The sequence below is a fragment of the Corvus cornix genome, chromosome 2 (assembly GCF_000738735.6).
Source record: "Corvus cornix cornix isolate S_Up_H32 chromosome 2, ASM73873v5, whole genome shotgun sequence".
Lineage (NCBI taxonomy): Eukaryota > Metazoa > Chordata > Aves > Passeriformes > Corvidae > Corvus > Corvus cornix.
In genome coordinates this window covers 65,675,322-65,693,444 of record NC_046333.1, presented here as the reverse complement: position 1 = coordinate 65,693,444, position 18,123 = coordinate 65,675,322, and the positions used below count along the sequence as shown (strand labels likewise).

The 18,123-nt window shown below is 42.0% G+C and overlaps 1 protein-coding gene across 1 annotated transcript in view; it reads left to right on the top strand.

The window, feature by feature from the left end:
- Positions 1-17,626, top strand: part of SYCP2L (synaptonemal complex protein 2 like) — a 30,519-nt gene extending 12,893 nt beyond the window's left edge. Inside the window, exons 18-34 of the mRNA XM_039569446.1 lie at positions 413-458; positions 1,446-1,534; positions 3,052-3,100; positions 4,228-4,283; positions 4,896-4,950; positions 5,516-5,672; positions 6,755-6,804; positions 7,442-7,538; positions 7,972-8,063; positions 8,228-8,291; positions 9,846-9,977; positions 10,679-10,803; positions 11,292-11,386; positions 12,712-12,811; positions 12,892-12,950; positions 13,424-13,493; positions 14,665-17,626. Coding sequence (XP_039425380.1) covers positions 413-458; positions 1,446-1,534; positions 3,052-3,100; positions 4,228-4,283; positions 4,896-4,950; positions 5,516-5,672; positions 6,755-6,804; positions 7,442-7,538; positions 7,972-8,063; positions 8,228-8,291; positions 9,846-9,977; positions 10,679-10,803; positions 11,292-11,386; positions 12,712-12,811; positions 12,892-12,950; positions 13,424-13,493; positions 14,665-14,724 — 1,396 coding nt within the window. The 3' untranslated portion in view covers positions 14,725-17,626. The remainder of the gene's footprint in view (positions 1-412; positions 459-1,445; positions 1,535-3,051; positions 3,101-4,227; positions 4,284-4,895; positions 4,951-5,515; positions 5,673-6,754; positions 6,805-7,441; positions 7,539-7,971; positions 8,064-8,227; positions 8,292-9,845; positions 9,978-10,678; positions 10,804-11,291; positions 11,387-12,711; positions 12,812-12,891; positions 12,951-13,423; positions 13,494-14,664) is intronic.
- The last annotated feature ends 497 nt before the right edge of the window (positions 17,627-18,123 follow it).

Genomic DNA, 18,123 nt, shown 5'->3' with positions numbered 1-18,123 from the left:
ATGTTTGGTTACTAGATTTGTGGCTGCTTTGGTGTGACTTTTTACTCATCGTGGATTTAGTCCAAATGTGAGGTGAGCCCACAGCTGCTTTAGAGTCAAACTTCAGCCGTGTAACCTGAGCTTGCCAGATGTGAGATTGTTCATAATGGGGACCACGACTTTATGAAAGATGATGTGAATTTGAATTCACCTTGGCTTGAATTCACCTTTTTTCCCAGACCTTTGCAGGACATAATTTCTTGTAATTAAGGAGCTGGACTTCTGTAGAGTTATTGATTACCTTTCTTCCCTACATACTAAACCATTGCTTTGGTGCCAATTGGTGCAAGTTGGTTTTTTTTTTTCCCTTAGTAGTTCACAAACATTTTGGTCTTTAAATGAACAGCTCTCTCACGTGTTCTCTTGTCTCCAGTGAGAAGCTCCTAGAAGAAGAACCTATGGATGAGTCAATACCAAAGGTATGTGTGCCCTGGGGTCCCCCTGAGTGAAGCGATACAGGGTGGGGAAGAGACATTCTGGTGGAGTTGCACAAGAAAGCTGGGATGGGTTGCCCCACTCGTGCCATTGAGCGGTGTCCTGAGCCCACGGAGTGTCACACCTGATGTGCTGGGCCATTCAGCACCACGAGTGAGCTGCAGAGGCAGCAGCCACCAGCCTCATTCTAGAGGGGCCTAGCCAAGTAATTCAATCTCATTAGAGTTTATTCAGCACATTTACCCCCCAGAAGCAGTGTGTTGTGCTTGTGTCCAGGTGTGCAGTGGTGTGTGGGACATACTTGCATGTCACAAGACTTGCACACTGTCATCAAAGAGGGAATGTTTGCTTCCTGAACGGAAGCAAGCCTTGGAAGTCTACAGATGTATTTATTTGGTTTGTGTCTGGGTTCTAGTAAGTCTCCTATGCTAGATCTGTTTCTATAATCCTTGTATAGGAACTTGCAACCTGGGTAAATTGCCAAGTAACTGAGAGTCATCTGTAGTTGCACTTGAAAACTTCTATTGGTGTGTTCACATATTTAAAAAAAAAAAAAAAAAGTCAATGTGCTACATGAGAAACTAAATTCCCAAACCAATGTTTTTGAGCTTAGGTACTTACCTTACATAAGAAATCACATTTTAGGCTTCTTTTTGGGTTCACATTTCCAGGTGCTAGTTTTAGATTTTTACAAATAAAATATTTTTTTTACTTCCAGTTCAATTGTTTTGTAGCACTTGTCCACTCTACAGTGAATTCAAAACTTTTGAAATACTCTTTCCACCCCTGCCTTCTTGGACCCCTCAATTTCAGCTCTGGGAGTCCCATACTTTCTGGTAGGAAAGAATTGCAGGCAGCAGTTGCACCTGGATAATTGTTGTAGTGGGAGGAAGGAAGTTTTCTGGCACACCTTTTCTCTGCTTTTGGCAGGCTCTAGCATCAGAACATGACTTTGGGTTTTGTCATTTTAGATCCTGCAGCTCTCTCCTTTTCCAAAGGATGTTAGCAGCAAAAAGAGAAACACGAGAACAAGCTTGGCCAGGAAGAAGGCTGAAGGCAGGTATGACATGCAAGCCCTGCACTCATGCAGGAACTGGTGTACCAAGTGATTTTAGACCTTTCCTAGCACTCAGGGAGAGAGGGTGATCTCATGGGGTGACCTGTCTGTACCTAGAACAGGCAGTAAAACAAGTATGAGGCTACAGAGGGTCATAACTTGTCTCTGTAGGACTCTTTGGGTCTTCAAAGTGATAAAGACTTCAGAAGCTAACCCTAAATGCCAAAAATGCCTTCTACCCCTGTGATACTATGTCATGGGTTGTTGGCTTTTCTTTTTTCCTTGCCCAACCATAATCCTCCAGTGAGCTGCGTTCTGAGCGACAGCTTCTTTCACAAATGCCTAAGCTTTCCCAAATACTGTCCCCGTTGTCCCCGTTCCTTGGCATCATGCATCCTAGGGTTTCAGGATGGCCTCTTCCTCAATTTGTCCCCTTCCTTTGCACCCACACATCTGTCTGTTTACATTTAAATCTGGGGGCACTACAGGAAGAAGCACTTGAGGGTTTGGGGGCCGTATGAAGTCTGCCTTGTTGCACCCTCCTCCTGTGCTCTGCTAAGTGTTGTGTGCAAGTTAATGCCTGCTGCTGGGCAGGAGGGCAAACGAACTGTGTGTAAGGGTCTCTGCTGCTGTTCTGGGGCATTCTGCTTCAGCCTACTGTCTCTTAACTCAAAAAAACCTCCCAAAAACCCGAGTGCTTAGATGAGTTTTTTGGCTGATAGTAGATAAAAATAAGGAAAATTGATGCAGGGTTACATCAGGACTAGAAATTGTGTGCTTTAAGACAAAATGATGCAGCAAATACCGGTTTTAAAACAGGAGCAGCAGCGTGGAAGTTAGAGGTGAAGTACTTCTTAGTTTGGTCATCATGCTCCCTCTAGTGTTTCGTCTGGAAATGAGCGTTTCCTTCCCTCGGAGGCTTTGTCGAGGACCTCAGTTCTTTAGTCCTCCCGTTCTTTTAGTAATGAAGAGGAGGTGTACTGTATGTTGAGTGATTGTTGTAGGATTTTTTAAAAAAATAGTTACGATTTGGAAAAACCCATAAAGGTACAGTTAAGTTTAACTGTTGGAAGACATGGCAACAAAATCTAGGTGTACACAGAGAAGTGATTAGACAAAAATTCCTTTTCATTTCCTTTTGAAAATTCCAGTATTTAATGTTTGTTAAAATGCTTCTGATATTTTATTTCCACTCATTGCTTCTTCCTACCGTGTACTATTATGGGCAATGTGAGACAAAATGTCCTCCACATAAACAGGGAGAGGTTAATTTTTATGTTTTGAATATTTCTTTAAACAGTTACAATTAATAGAGTGAGAATCAAGATATGCAGCAATAAGACTAAGTAGAAGAGGAGAAATTATTTCTTTAGAAGCCCAGAAAACATTATTTTTAAGCATAATGTATCTGAGGAGAGGGGTGTCAGAAGGAAACATTATCACCACCATAGTCTTAATGAACTTCGATAGGGTGATTCTTCGCTGTTGTACGTCACTGCCAAGTATATGTTGTCTTGCAGGAAGGAACCCTATGACTTTGAAAACTCAGACTCCTCAAGTCATGAAAAGGTAAAGTTGAGACAGAAGCTCAGCACCTAACGGAGTAGTAACTTGAAGCAGGGGATGTAATTTGCTGCAGAAATGCTGTAAGGATGGACACTGTTACAGCAGGACAGACAACTGGGAATCTGAGATTTTTTTTGTTTGTTTGTTTTCTCTGTATAGTGGAAACATAATTTTTTTTTGAGTGGTAAGAATGCTTGTCACTACTTGAATTTTGTGGTGGGTAACACATGATAACAGCAACAGACATTTGAGCTTTTGCTTCAGCGAGGCCATGGGAGATCTCTGTGGCTGAAGGCCGACCTCTGTGTTTTACTTAATATCAAAAGCAGATTGCTGAGCATCCACTTTGTCCTCCTAGGCTAAACAGAGGAGACTGAAATCCACTTCGAGCTGTGCTTTGCAAGCTGGGACTCCCTGGTTAAAACCCAGTCCTCACAAAACTTTTGCTGGAAATTCTGCTTGACTTAAATTTCCAGGCTCTTTAAAAAAAAAAAAGGAATAAAAATTAATTACTTTGCCTGCTTTGAAACTTTGCCCAGTGTGGGCTTTCCCAGGAAGCTGTGAACTTGCTTCTGAGGGCCTCCATCAAGGTGGCTGTGCTGGGCAAACCATCTTGCTTTCAACTTCTTCCCTGATGTGGGGGCTGTCACTGCCGCCTGCTAATTGTGAGGCAATGGGTGCTGAATGGAACACCCCAAATTTCTCTTATGAACTGGACATGGCCCGATCCTTGCAACTGCCACTGGGTGTCAGCATAAATCCCTGCTCCATGGCACCCTGCCCCGGTCCCAGCAGCCTGTCCCAGGGCTGTCCAGGGGCCCTGCACCGTGCTAACAGCGCTGCTGCCAGCACTGCTATTGAGTCAAATGACGTGTCTTGTGACGTTGGTGCTTAAAATGAGCATTATCCATAAACCAAGGAATAGAGAAAGGAACTCTTTTTAAGACTCGAATGTTTGTCTATCATAACGTATGACACTGTTTCAATCAACAAATCCCATTCCATTAAAAAGTGAAATTTTTGAGCAGGACTTGTAATCCATTTCCCTTCTGAGTTGTGACACGTTTTAATTTTGAAGCGTATTTTATGCAGTAACTGGACTCTAGGACAACTCTCTGCTTTGCTTTCAGGTTGCTGCAGCCAAAGGAAAGATTCTTGCCCAGAAAATTTCTTCACAAAATCGGAGGTATAGGATTATACATGCAGTGTTTATGAACCTTTTGCTGTGTGAATAAGAGTTCATAGCTTTGGTTAAGCTCTCTTAAGTTAGGATCCAAAAGGCTGTGTGATTTTTCTAATGCAATAGTTTCTTGCTTAGCTACCACACTATCTGTGGATGTTATTGATAACAATATTTAAATAGTACCTGAGAATATAAAGGTTACTGGAGAGAATAGTGGCTCCTGTCAACTTTGCCAATAAGAAGACTAACTCTTAAACATCATCCTTTCCTGACCATGTGTCAAAATTACTGATTTATTTTTTGTAAAATGCTTAAACTCCCTGCCCTGATTTGGCTTCCTTCCAGTCATAGCAAGCTTCCAGGGACTTTCCACCTTTAAGTATGCAGGTTAATTTTCATTTTAAAAAGTGTTGATTTCTAGACATCCCTGAATTGCTACTTTCAAAATCCAAGCAAAGAAAAATTTGTCTAATGATTGCACTTTAACAGTTTGATTCTTCTGCTGATCTCTTAAGGAGCTTCCTGCCACTTCTCTTTGGCTGTGCCCATTCCACAGTTCTGTGGTGTGTAATTGCTGTTTGCTGCTCTAATTTGGGTCTTTGTGTTACTTGGCAGGACTTATGAAACAAGAAGCAAGAACAAGGAATCAAGCACTCTTGAGAGAAGGCAGGTAGGTTGTCTATGCTTTTTCATCCCTAGAGCCTTTGATTGCTGTGTATTTGATTGTTGTGTATTTCTATCTGTACAAATCTGCTGCACATATAAAGAAGCTGAAGTTTAAGGCCTACCCAGTGCAGAGGTGGAGAAATGTGAGCCTGGTAGCCTCTAAATACTCTGTCATTTTGAAAGCAGTGCTCAGGATGCACCATCGCTGTCAGACCAGCCAGTGAATTGTCTGTGTTAGCTTTTCCCCCCCAGTGTACTGTTGGAAGCAGCTCAGACGTACTGAGGCTTTCCACCTTGCAAGAGTGCTCTCATTTTAGGCACAGGAGAGAGGGAGAGACTAGAAAGGGGGATACTGTAAAAACCTCATGCTGGCAAAAGGCAAGCATCTGCCTGTCAGTGTTTTTATTTGGCTGTTTCAGCAGCTGGCTGTGGCTGTTTTGGCAGATTTCACAGCTTTGCATGTTGCACCATAAGGAGGTAGAAATGGGAAAACTTGGTAGTAGCTGAAGTGAATGGCTTGAGGGGGCTTCTGAGTGAGCTGATTGAGCAGGACTTAATTGTGTCTTTAGTCCAGTTACAGGAAACATCTTTTCTCTGAAAGCAACAATGAGAATGCAAGCACTGGTCAGAGTGAGAAAAGCTGGATCCTTGACTCTCAGATACAGTTGGTGCCAAAATCTGTTGACTATACCCGAAAAAGACCGAGGGTGAGAAGTAAATTAAAAGGTAAGCTTAGTCCCCTATTGACACTTGGCTATGCATGATGTACTGCACTGCAGAAAAGCCAATGCTGATGATGGTTTGGGAAAGGAGAGTTTGGCCAAATCCTGGCTCTCCTGAGTGGGAGAGAGCAGGCTTAAGGCCAGCAGCAAGAGGGTGCCCCATGACACATTGCACACTCTTGTGCTTGTACTGGGCTCCTGTCCCCCTTCCCAAAGTGGGGTTCAAAAGTCCAGGTAGAAATTTGACACCTAAACATCTGTGTGGGCATAGCCCTCTGTGTGATGATGCTGAAGAGCCTCTGGGCCCTGAGCTGATGGCTGTGTTGGTCCACTTGACTGCATCTAGGAGGAAGATCTCTCTGAAGATACTACACCTCCCCCCTGCAACTTTCCCCGCCCCCATCTCCCTAGAAACATCATTGACTTGGCAAGTAAACCTTGAAAAACCTCACAATTTGCAGACCAGGGCATTCTGCTCCCCTTTTTATACAGTAGTAAGCCAGCTGTGTTCCGAGTGTCAGGTGTGTTTATCTCTGATAGTGTTCTCTGCTCAGGCCTGACCAACACCAAACCTCCCCTGCAGCCATGCTCCAGGGCTGTCTGCTTCTGTGACCACCAAATGGAAACCAAATTGTCCTTAATGAGATGGAATGTTTCTGTCCCATTCACGGAGAGATTATGCTTGCTCAGGCTGCTGTTAGACTCTGTAGGGATGAAAAAGCAAAAGAAAGTTGAGCTTGAAATTATGCTTTATACCAGATTTCCAGGGGAGCTGTTCTCACTCCAGGGTCAGCCCACAAGTCTTGCCTGGGGCTTGGGGACTGCCAGAGAAGATGCTGAGCCTGTCTTCTGTTTTTTACTTTTTTGGCTGCTCTGGATGCAGTGAGCGGTGTATGTTTGCACCGTTGCATCTGGCTTTGTTAGAGAAACATTAAGTTTCAAAAAAACACCGAAGTGTTGTGAAGTTTTGTCTTGTAAATGCCTAGAAAACCAAACTGAAAGGGTTTTTGTTGTGGCTAACTCAGTTAACTGGGTGAAATACACACTTTACATTGCCAGTAACCAGGGAATATCTTCTCCTTGCAGTGCTTCCAGTGTCTTCTGCAAGTAGTGGCAGTGACTATGAGTCAAAGAAGGTAAGAAGGTGTCATGTGTTGGTGCCTCAGATTTAAAAACATTATGGATGTAAAATGTGTCCTAATGAGTGAGAATTAAATAAACTGGTGTTATTTTAATTCTCAAATGTTCTGATGGACAGATTTATCTGCTAAGTACTGTTGAAACTCTATTGGTCTAATAGAAGAGATCTTGGAAAAACATGGTAAACTTCATAGAAACAATTGTTAAATGCATATCAAATATGTATGTGTGTATATATATGTATGTATATGTTTGTGTATATACATATATTTGAAATACAGAAAGTCTGGGGGAAAAAAGGTTTCCAGAACTAGTAGTTACATTAAAAGCTTTTCTTTTCCCCTGGAAAAATTTTCTTGACTGTAATGCTTCTATTTTGCTTATGTAAAACATCATCAAATGTACATCTCTAATGCCTAAAGGGAGACTTGGTGCATGCATTGAATTTCAGGGCACAGGTGTCCTTCAGTGTTGGGTAGAGCCATCAGTATGTTAAGCATATTTTAAGTCTGTATCTACTCTTGGTGTATTTAAAAAACAAACCAATCATCAAAACCCTCCCTCCAAAACAGCACCCAAACCTCTACTTCTGTAGTAATGCTTAAATAATACTCAGACTTTGTTCTGTTTTAGGAAGGGGCATCAAGGCAAAGAGCTCAAAAGGAGACGCTAATGAAAAAAAACACATTTAGCTCCAAGGGACAGGATTTACCCACAATGGATCTTGCTGGTATTTTTATTTTAATCTTCTTCAATGCATTAGGAGAGTTTTGATGTGTGGGTCTGTAGTTTTTGGATGAGTTTTTGGTGGTGGGTTTTTCTTTTTGATTTTGCCACTTTCCTTCACCTTTTTTTCCATAAACATTCACCTTGTGATATTTCTGTGTAAGGGCTATGAGGGGTAGACATTGTCTGTGTAAATAATCTCTTGTACAAGGAGAAGATATGCCAGTGCTACTGACAGGTGAAGGAATGAACTTAACTGATAACCACCAAGAAAACAGCCTTTGGACTGAGTCTGAGCCACCACCTCTTCCTGCGTGATGAGATAAACGAGAGGGTAGAGGGCTTGGGTTTTATTTTCTGTGTCATTAAATTGAGATTTTCAGTCAATACAGGATTCTAACTCAAATGCCTGTGTCACTCACTAATCTCTCACACAGATGAAACGCTCTCAGAGGAGCCTGGAGGGAGTCCAATACTACTTGGTCTGTCTGCCAGGAGCCCTTCTAGTGATGTGGAGAAGGCCACACAGGTGCAGTATGCAGTGCTTAGCCTCCTTCCAGTCTGCTGTCAGGCTACCTCTGCCTGCAACCAATGTATCCTGTCACTTTGCTTCCTGTAACTAGACAAATTCCTAGCAGCTTGTTTGCACTGCAGGGTGGGTACCTTCTAATTTTGTTTCCTTCCTCTCCTTAGAAGTTTCATGGTACACCAGGCAAATTATCAAGAGAAGAAGAAAGTATCAAGCGGAAGGACTCAGGTTTGTTACTCTTGATAACATGGAAGTTGGTTAAAAGCGGAAGGAGGTGGTGCCAAAGCTGTTATTTTATTTCAAAGATAAATTATCACTGACTTTTTTGAGATACTTCTTTTTTGCTAAATTTGGTTTCTCTGTTTTGTATATCATGACAGACTGTGATAAGATGCTTCTATGTACATTCCTGAATTCGTTGCTACCTCTTAAAACCTGTCTTTGGTTACAGGGGGACTTGTAGCGTAGGTGGGGATTTACAAACTAATGACCCAATTGACACAGAAAAGATAATTTTTAATGATTTGAAAGGGGATAGCAACTTCAGTTTAAACAAAACAAGCACCCCTTCAAGCTGCTGATTTTCTTTATACCTAAGAACATAGATATAAACCATTGCTATAAGCATTTGTTGAATGGTGACTTGGTTAATGGTTAATACTGCTGTAGCTTTTTTTTTTTTGGGTAAGTGACACTTCAGGATCTGGGTTTTTTTCCATGAAAATGAACTTTGATAAACTAATTCAAAAGTGCACTACAGTCTCTTTGTGGTTGGAAACAACTGAACTTCAAGAAAGTAGAACAGCAGTGGGTTGTTTCCATCCTAATAATTCTCAGTGCTGATGTAGTTCTGAGAGACTGAGTGACTGTTGTGACCATGAAGTGAGTCACTGAAGCTTTGGCCTTGGTCAAAATCATCCCTTTTCTTGTGAGCTGGCTCTGTTTGTGTTCCCAGTATATCTCTTACCTGTCCAGCATTTTCAGAATATACTTTCACTGCACCAACACATTTGCCTAATTTTGGGGGAAGATAAGTTCTGAGGACTTCATTTTATCACTGTTTGCTGTACAGCCTTACAACTGGAGGGGAGTTGTTGCTGTGCAAAGGCACAAGCAGGGTTATGATTAGAAGTTTCAAGTGTGGTCTCTGACTGCATTTGAACTCTCTCTGTGAACCCTAAATCTACTGCAGGGTGCTTCTTTGTCTGACTGTCTCCCTTGTCCTGGACCCCACCACCTTCTGTTTTGCCGTATGGAGAATCCAGGGAGATGGTTTATCAAACAGTCAACTTGCTGAGTTAAAAAAAAATGCACACGACAAAAGGATGGGTGTCTTGTTTGTTTCTTTGGTTTTTAGGAATTTTTCCTTGAAATGGAGGCTGCAGCTTTGATTTGAATTATTTGCATTGATTCAATTTTCTTTTTAAAAATTTTATTCATAAACAGATTGAGAGCTTGGGTTGGAAGAGTAAATGGGAAGAAGCCAGACTGAGGTTTTTGATGGTTAGAGTAGCAGCCAAGAAAGGAAGTTATCTTTAAGACGGAGACATGGAAGCTTTCCAAATACCTGTATAACACTAGGCAGGCCAGTTCCCTGCTTTTGAGAGGGAAGATGCTTGCAAGGGAAGTCTTATTACTGTATGATGCCAGATTGTAAAATGAGCTCCCTCCTTTTCTGAAGCATTGGTAATTCCAGTGGTGGTTTCTGCTTGAGCAGGCATTGTCATGTACCTCGTGTAAAAGAACAGATTTCTTCTGAAACATCTTCTATTCTCTTTCTAGATATATTAAGTAGCACTGTCATTAAAAAGCCTAAATTTTCCAGTTTGGAGAAAAATCACTTGCCCTCTGAGACTAACCATACACCAAAGAAAATTTCTGATTCGGTAGAAGAGGAAGCAGAGATCCAAAAAGGTAAAGTCTGGTTGGCAACTAAGATGAAGTGCTTTCAGCTTTTCTTCTGGTAGAAGTCATGGTCACGTGGAAGCTTGAAGAGATATATCTGTAGAGAGTCCAACTTTTCCAAAATCCTAAAGTCAAAACTAACAGAAGGTGTGTATTGCAACACTGCCAAAGACAGTGGATACTGAGTGTGAACAAGGAAATTTGGGTTCCACTTGGTCAGCTGCTCCATGACGTCCACACTTTCTAGTCTATCTGAATAGGGATTTGCCAGAGCTATTGCAAAACCATCAAACACGGGAGCTGAAAAAAAAGCATGCAGATAATGGACAAAGTAACTGCAAAATAGTGCTAACTCTGAGCACAAGGGCATCAGGCTTTCACTGCAATGGATAAGTGGAAGACAGAAAAGAGTGGTGGCCTGACTATTTTTCGCCTTTATTCTGTGGATTTGCCTCACTATCTGTAAATATGTTGCTCTTTGTGTTGCTCTATTGTGCCTATTCTTCCCTGCTGCTCTATAACAAGTATCTCTCAGGGGATTTTTGAGCCAGTTTCCCTCCTGCTTGTGAGCTCTAGAAGAGCAAGACCCAAATTCCAGCTCTATAACAAAAGTTACTGCTGACACAAATGACAAGTCCTTCAGTAGCAGAAAGGTTTATATTCCAATAAGTCCTCGATATGATGCTCACTGGGCATGTGCTTCCTCCTAGGTCAGGAAATGGATGATAGCCTAGATGGTGTGTTATTTTCCAAGATGCTACATGAAGACTTGAGTGATTCCGGAGTGATTTCTGCCTTTGAAAGCTTTATTGGCCAACTGAAGAAATTGTTCTGGGTAATGTGAGCTCTTTTAACGTGTGTGGCAATTTATCAGGTTATGTGAAATTAACTTTTTATCTCAGGGAGAGTTGGTGCAAATATCCTGTCTTTATTTTGTGTTCAGGAGTAGGGTTTTGGTGGCAGTGTCTGTTAGTCTGGAGCTCTTAGAAGTATTCTGCAAAAACTGTATATTCTGAGAAGTGTGACAGGGAAGGCATAAAGGAAGTTTTAACTGGGTTTTACCTAACACTATGCTGCCCTGAAGTCTCGTGGGTTATGTAGAGTCTTGTTGGTGTAACTACTGTGACTGAATTCAATCAGTTTGTATTTGGAGCACCTATGTGTGCCATCTTACTGCAGTTTAAATTTAATTTAAGATGGTTTCTGCTAAGATGAATGGCAACCTGCAGAGGGATTTGCTTTCCAGGGAAAGGTTTTGCAAGCTAGACTTCTAGGTTTTGGCTTGGGCCATTGCCTATCCCTAACTGTGCATCCCGTGGCTAGTCCCGGTACAAAAGGATGGAGATCAACACACAGGATGCCCTAAGATCGTCTGAGAAGAACTTGTCTGCCCTGCTGAACCAGATACACAAGTGCAGGTAAGCTGTCTGGTACTGGCTGAAAACAGCTTCAGTTTTGTGTCAATTTTGATTTATAGGATAAGCCAACCTGCCAGTCAACTATTGCACTTATGGGTTGTAAGGCAAAATAGTTTGTCTTTTTCTTTTTTCTTTCTTTTATGCAAGAAGAGTTTCAGAAGTATAACTCCAGTGATTGATCCTGATTTTCCTGTAGGGGGAGAGGATGGGTTAATTCATGCAAAGCGAGCTTGAGTTACAAGCAGTTGATGAAGCTCTCCTTGAATGTCTTCTGGTTGTCATCAATGTTCATGAATCTGTGTAAAAACTTTCTTGCTACACTTAGTAGCTTCTATTTCTAAATCTTTTAAGAAAGAAGCTAGGCTATAATTTGCTTAATGAAGTGGAGGAGAAGAAAAGGGATCTCTCAGATCCTGAGTTTCTCAGATAGGAGCTAGATAAAAAAAATCAATTCTGTTATTTATATATTTTTAAAAGTGAAGATACTTAAATCTTATACTGTACTTGTAAGTCTATCAGGCCTCGAACTATTACACATTCACTTTTTAGGATTTAGATCAAATGTAGTATGAAATAATAGCCTTTAAAGTGAAAAATCCCTGCTATCAATAGGACCTCTATGAGCAGAATTTGCTGTCATTAAGGTACAAGGAGAAGTTTGAATTCTAAAAGTAAAAAATGGCATGTTTTGTGGTGGAAGATAAGAGTAGATGGTAGTGAGATGCTGCAATGTTTGGTTGCTAAGTAACCTGGATCTAGCTAGGGTCACGGGATAGTGGAGGCAGGGCTGTGCCGAACTTTTTCTACCTCACTGCTGCTGGGAATGGTGGCAAACCCAAGTCAATAAGGGTGTTGATGGTTAAGGTTTAGAAATTGCTGGCATCCTGTGGCAGCACTGTTTGTATATATCAAACCCGTGGCAGGAAAATCCATAGAGGTTATTTGCGTCAAGATAGTCATAGAATTATTTGGGTTGGAAGGGACCTAAAGAGGTCTCCAGCTTGGGAAATCTCTGCTAAGCTTCCTGGAGGCTGGGAGAGAATGCACTGCAAGTATTGCACTGGGAATTAATTTGTATGCTCTGTCCCGGTCCTCTGTTACTGGCTGCTATTTGGGACAGGCTATTGAGCCATATTTATCTGCAGTGTGACTTTGGTACAGCTATTCACATGCTCTGTGACATATCTGAGAACAAATCTGCCCTGTGTAGTTCAGCAGGGACATTTGATCCTGTCTAAAGGTAGGTTTGGTCCTGAAGGGGTTGTTGTCCATTTTGTGTGACTGTACGTTAATGTGGCAAAATTGTTTCTGCTCTCCATCACTAGGCTGAATAAATTTGAGATCTTCCAGAAAATTGTTGTTGAAGAGCTTGCCAGCCTTGAGAAGGAAACTCAAATTCTGGCAAACATGGAAAAGGATGCACTGGTGCGTACCACTTCTTGTGTTCCAGTCCAAAAAGTTGCCCCTTCCCAAGTAACAGGGGTATTCTTTGGGGGTCTTTTTAGGATTTCTGGAATGCACAGCTGCTCAAACTGAATACTTTCTGCAACCAGCAAAAGCAAAGGTATGTCTCTGCCAGCTGTCCTGCATGCTTACTAGTCCTCTGATGGTTATAGAGGGCACTGGTTAGGCTGGTGGCACTCCTGCTAATACATGAGAAAGGATTCTAAACCCAGTATGACATCTCTACTTGTCCATTGATTGAGCTTTTGCAGCCTCGTGAGGCTTTTCAGTTGGAATGAGAGTGTAATGAGGGAACTCTGTATGGGAAATTGTGCAGGAGAGGAACCTAGCTCAGGAGAGCTGTGCCAGGATCTGGTGCAAGATGCAACGCACCCTCTCGGCATGACTGCATCTAGGGGTCAGAGGAGGTGGAAGGAGGTGATCATTTAATGTATGAAAGACACTGTTTGTGTAAATGCTGGGCAAAAACCTGCCTTTCTCAGGTTTATGTTTGATGGCAAATACGTCTGTTCAAGCTTCACCAGTAAGTATTAATGCTTCATGAAAAACCAGCTAAGCTTACTTTCCTTTCAGAATTGAATCTGTTGACTCAGCCCTGGGTGAAACAGCAAAGAGCTTTGCCGACTCTGCCCATAATACAATGGTATGTGTGATATAAAAGCAGCTCCCTATGGGTGGAGGACTGATCTCTGGCCTGACTGATTGGTGTTGGAAGTGAGAAAATGACACTGAAGTCCTGGGAGGGGAAGCCTTTAGTTAGCTGATTTGTGGGGCTTGTTCTTTGCTGGACCTCTGGTCCTGATGCATAGAAAACATCGAGAAAGAAAAGTTTGATAAGGGGAAGAGGTCAAAGAGTACCTGCCTAAGGGAGAAGATAAGGACAAGGACGATCAGGTAGTGATGTTTCTCCTGGGCTCACAGTCTGGGGCAGTTTCTGTGGAGTTGGTGACCTTCAATGCATTTGCCCTTGGAGTTGTGCATCCATGACAATCTGTGCCTAAGAGCTTTGCAGTCTAATGACATCTTGCATGCTTTCTCTTATCTGCTCTTTAGGTCTGGTAGCTACTAACCTTGATGTATTCAAGCTTGATTTTTAAAAAAACAATCTTTTTTATTTAACTTTCATCCTGGTTAAATATTCTGTCAAAGTTCTTAAACTCTCCAGAGCATAATCACTATTTTATGCTCTTGTTTTAATTTGTAAATTAAGATGAATACTTTGCTAACTTTGATACAATGCTTAGTTTCCATCTGGTTCACCCCATCACATGGACATGTAATTTTGCTACTGCTGCTGTTCCAGGTTTATGTGCAGATCTGATGGCTTTGAGAGTTTAGTATTTCTGCAGTAAGATGGATTACTGTCATGTCTGGGATGCCATGTGTCTGCACTTCACAGGGCTGAGAAAGCTCCCTGTGTTGAAGGAACAACTGTGCCGGTGGTCACCACAGTGCACTGGGCCTGGGATTTTAGAGAAGATGCTGAAAACCATGGGGTTGTATATTTTAGCAGTTAAAGCTGGAATCCTGAGCCTTTCCAAAGAGAAAAGTTTCCATTGTGGGCATTGCATTGTGGAGGGACACAGGTGCTCCTGAATAAGGACACCTTAAAGAGAAGCAGGGCTGAGAAAAGAGCACTTGTGTCATGGGAACTGCTCATCCTGCAGCACTTGTTCCAGGGCAGGTGCTTGAGAATTAAGAGCTGAGTCTAAAAGTGCTTCCAGGATCTTTGCAGTTTCTTATCTTGTACAGTTGCAATGTTTGCGCAAGTTTTTGCGATGTTTTCTCTTACCTTTTTTTGTTCTTCCCTGCAGTATGAACTCCCAGTGAAGAAGGCAGAAGAAAACAATGTGTTCATAGTTCCTTCTGACTAGCAAACCCCTGAATTCATCATTGCTCATGACATTTGAGTGCTTTGTGTGCAGCATAAAGAAGATGGTTCTGTGAAGGATGTTAGTCTATTTCAAATGAAAAGAAAAAAGAGAAGGAAAAAGCATCATGTTAAGCATTTTTTTTGCCTAGAAAGAATACATAGCACTAAGTGATCTAACTGTGAACCCCTGTGTTGATAACAAGCCTTTCCTGAAAAAATTGCAAGATGGGTCCATTATATATCAAAGAAATCTTAAAAAAAAAAAAATGAACTAAAGATAATGATTTAGCCATCAAATTGATGGATATATTGGCTTACTTTGACTGTTCTAATGCCTTTATCAAGTGTAAAAGCACTTAATGGCTGATTCAAAGTAAAAAGTTGTTTGCATAGGATAACAATCTCATTCCTTCCTTCAAATTGATGCACTGAGAGTGTCTAGAAAGGTACTCTAGAGTCCTGTGTACCTTGCATTAGGCAAAGCCTCTCCTGTGTGCGCATAAGTGTGGGAACTGCTGGCTCAACACCATTGGCACTCAATTCTGCATTGCAGAGCTGAAATCAGAGAGGGATCTACTGGCCAGATGCCTGACGGCAAGCTGGAGATTGCAGAGGGCAAGAAATTTGGAGAACTGAACAGAAAATGTCAAGTGAAGCAGGAGAATTTATTTTTGCAGCCGGTGACTTTTGACTCCAAGGAGAGTTCAGAGTACAGTGAACAACTGCTGGGATTAGACAAAATAGGGTTACAGGTCTGTGGAAAGTAAGCAGCAGATAACCCATGCTATTTAATATTGTCCTCTGCTTTGACAGAGTGTGACAGAGTTCCCCAGAACATCGTTGCTCTTCACAAGAGAGTGTGCTCTTGCAAAAACAGCATCAGTGCTAATGCAACTTAGTGAATTTGTGGGAACATAGCAGATTTCCAGGCTTTGGGTTTCTGTCTCCTTAACTTACAGAACCAACCTCAGATTACTGTATGGGTTCGAGTCAACGGAATCCTCCCCTGCACAAAATGTACCTTCAGAACAAAAGCCCAAACCCTGACAGGGTTTGTTTCATTACTGAAACAGGGCTAATGCTCTTGCTGCTTGAGAAGGTCACACATGGGTAGCACCATCACAGAGAAGAGCAAGAAGCTGCCCTTGCCATTGCTTGACCATTTTATTTCTTTATCTTAAGTAGTCCTGACTAGGGTTGGCATGAGATGAACTTTGTTCATCCACATCAAGATGTACTTGGTGCTTTCCTTGTGGGGTGGTTTAAAAGAAAACACCTCTTCAGCCCTGCCCGTTCCAAAGGTTCAGATACTGATTTACCCCCTCCTATTCCTAATGTGAAGGACTGAAATTCTGATTTCACATCCATGGTCTTGTGCTTATTTCTTTGAGGGCTGGCCCTGGTGACCTGGCTATGCTACATCCTCCTGCTGCTCTTCAGTGTCCTTACAGCTGCTGCTTGATTCTAGGCTCTCAAAGCACTCAGCTAAAGCAGCTGTGACTTTTGGGCCATGAAGCTGTAACCTCTGTGAGCAGCTGTGCTTGAGTCTGCTAAAACTAATTTTGCATCTTGGCAACAGTTTTTGGCACGTATTGGTCCCACTAGTGTGGTGGTACAATGTGATCCACCAGCAGTGCCACTGACCTAAACAGGCTTTAACTGTGCAGTAGATGCGTAGCAACTCTTGTTTTGCTACATTTCCTCACCCTTCATTTGTTGGCACAAGGCTCTCTTGGTGTCTGCTGTAACTGTAAAAAGTTAGGAGTGCTTTTCATCCAAGTATCTTTGCTAGATAACTTGGAGTGTATCAGTCTTATTTCTGTATTTCTAATTGTTGAATCTCTGCATAACCTGTAACTGTAAAGTTTGGAAGGTGAGTGTTGAGCACTTAAGAGGGCATGGATAAAGGAAAAATCAGAGTTCCTTACTTAGTAAAAATTACCATAATGTTATATCCACCTACACTAGCTTTTAACTGTTTTATTGGAAAAGTCTGAACCCTAAAAAGCTGTTTTAATGATGGGTATGGGAGAGCAGAAAGGGATGTCACACTGCTTAGGTTCCTTCTAGCCCTGCACTTACCTATCCCTTCATAAGAAACACTTTAGCTTTTGAGAAGCTCAGTGTGTTCCAGCTTGATAACCTCTGAATGGCCTAAGGTGAAAATTTTGGATCTTACTAATGGTCTTCTCATCTGTAGGCAGAAGTGTTTGGAGATGGCATCTGGGACAGAAATTATGTTTTTCTGACCTTGGACAGTCCATCTCATACCACTTCCTGCACTATTTGGTCATTTAAACCTCCTGAAGGTCTGAAGTCCATTTGGTTTCTGCAGCAGACCTGTAACTGGATTATCCTTGCGTTACCTTTTGGAAGGTGGGTAGCTGACCTTGGAAGGTTTTCTTTGCCCTTCTCACTTCATGCTTTTTAAAGTGTTATTAATCCAGATATTTCTTTTCTCCCTTTGAATGCAAATAGATGTAGGTCAATTTTCAACCTATTCAGTTGCCTTGACACTTCTGAACCAGAACAACAGATGATGTGGATGCTGAAGTGCAAAAACTATGTATCAATACTCAGAAAAAGAAATGGGAAATATGAAGTTCAGGTTAAGGATAACTGCTTTATGCATTTTAAGCTCTAAACAGGGTTTAATCATAAACCGACTATAACCCTTGGTATCCTTATGCTGCATCTTTTTCAGAGGGTGATGCTGTGCCAAGTGCTTGTTTACCTACACATTCTGTGTCAGTGCAGTGGCCCATCTAAGGTCTACAGGGCTTACATCTACCTCATGTCAAGGCTGCACAAAGCCAGAGGAAAGGATGTCCTGTGTGGCTGGAAATAGGCTGGGGAGCTGTGCGTGTTCACCCTGGCCTGGGGACAGCCCACCCTGCTCTTGGTAAGGCATGCTGAGGTAGGCTGGAGCACACAGGGACAGGTCCTGCAGGCAGTAGAGCTGCATCTAAGAGAGTAATGCACTGGAAAATGGCATGTATCTAGGAGGAGCTGAGAGCTATTATGTATTGGAATCAAACACAGCCACAGAGCCTTTCCTGGTTTTTTGTTTCTCGTGAGCAAGAGTTGAGAAAGCATTACTTATAGACAGACTGTGAGAAAAGCCTTGTAAAGCTGAGCCTTGGCACAACACATCAGCAGCTTGATTTATCTCCTTTAATTCCATTGTTCCTGGAAGGGTCTTTAGTAAAACTCATTCCTCCTTCTTTCCTTGGGAAGCTACTAACATCCCAAAACAGTGAATCAACCTCAATAGCTTTTCCTTCTGCCTGTCACCCCACACATGCCCTTTGGTGAGCAAAAACAGTCAAGTGTTTGCATGCCTTCCCACTCTGTTTGTATCTTCAATCTGAAAGAAATATTATTTCTGAGATTTGATTTC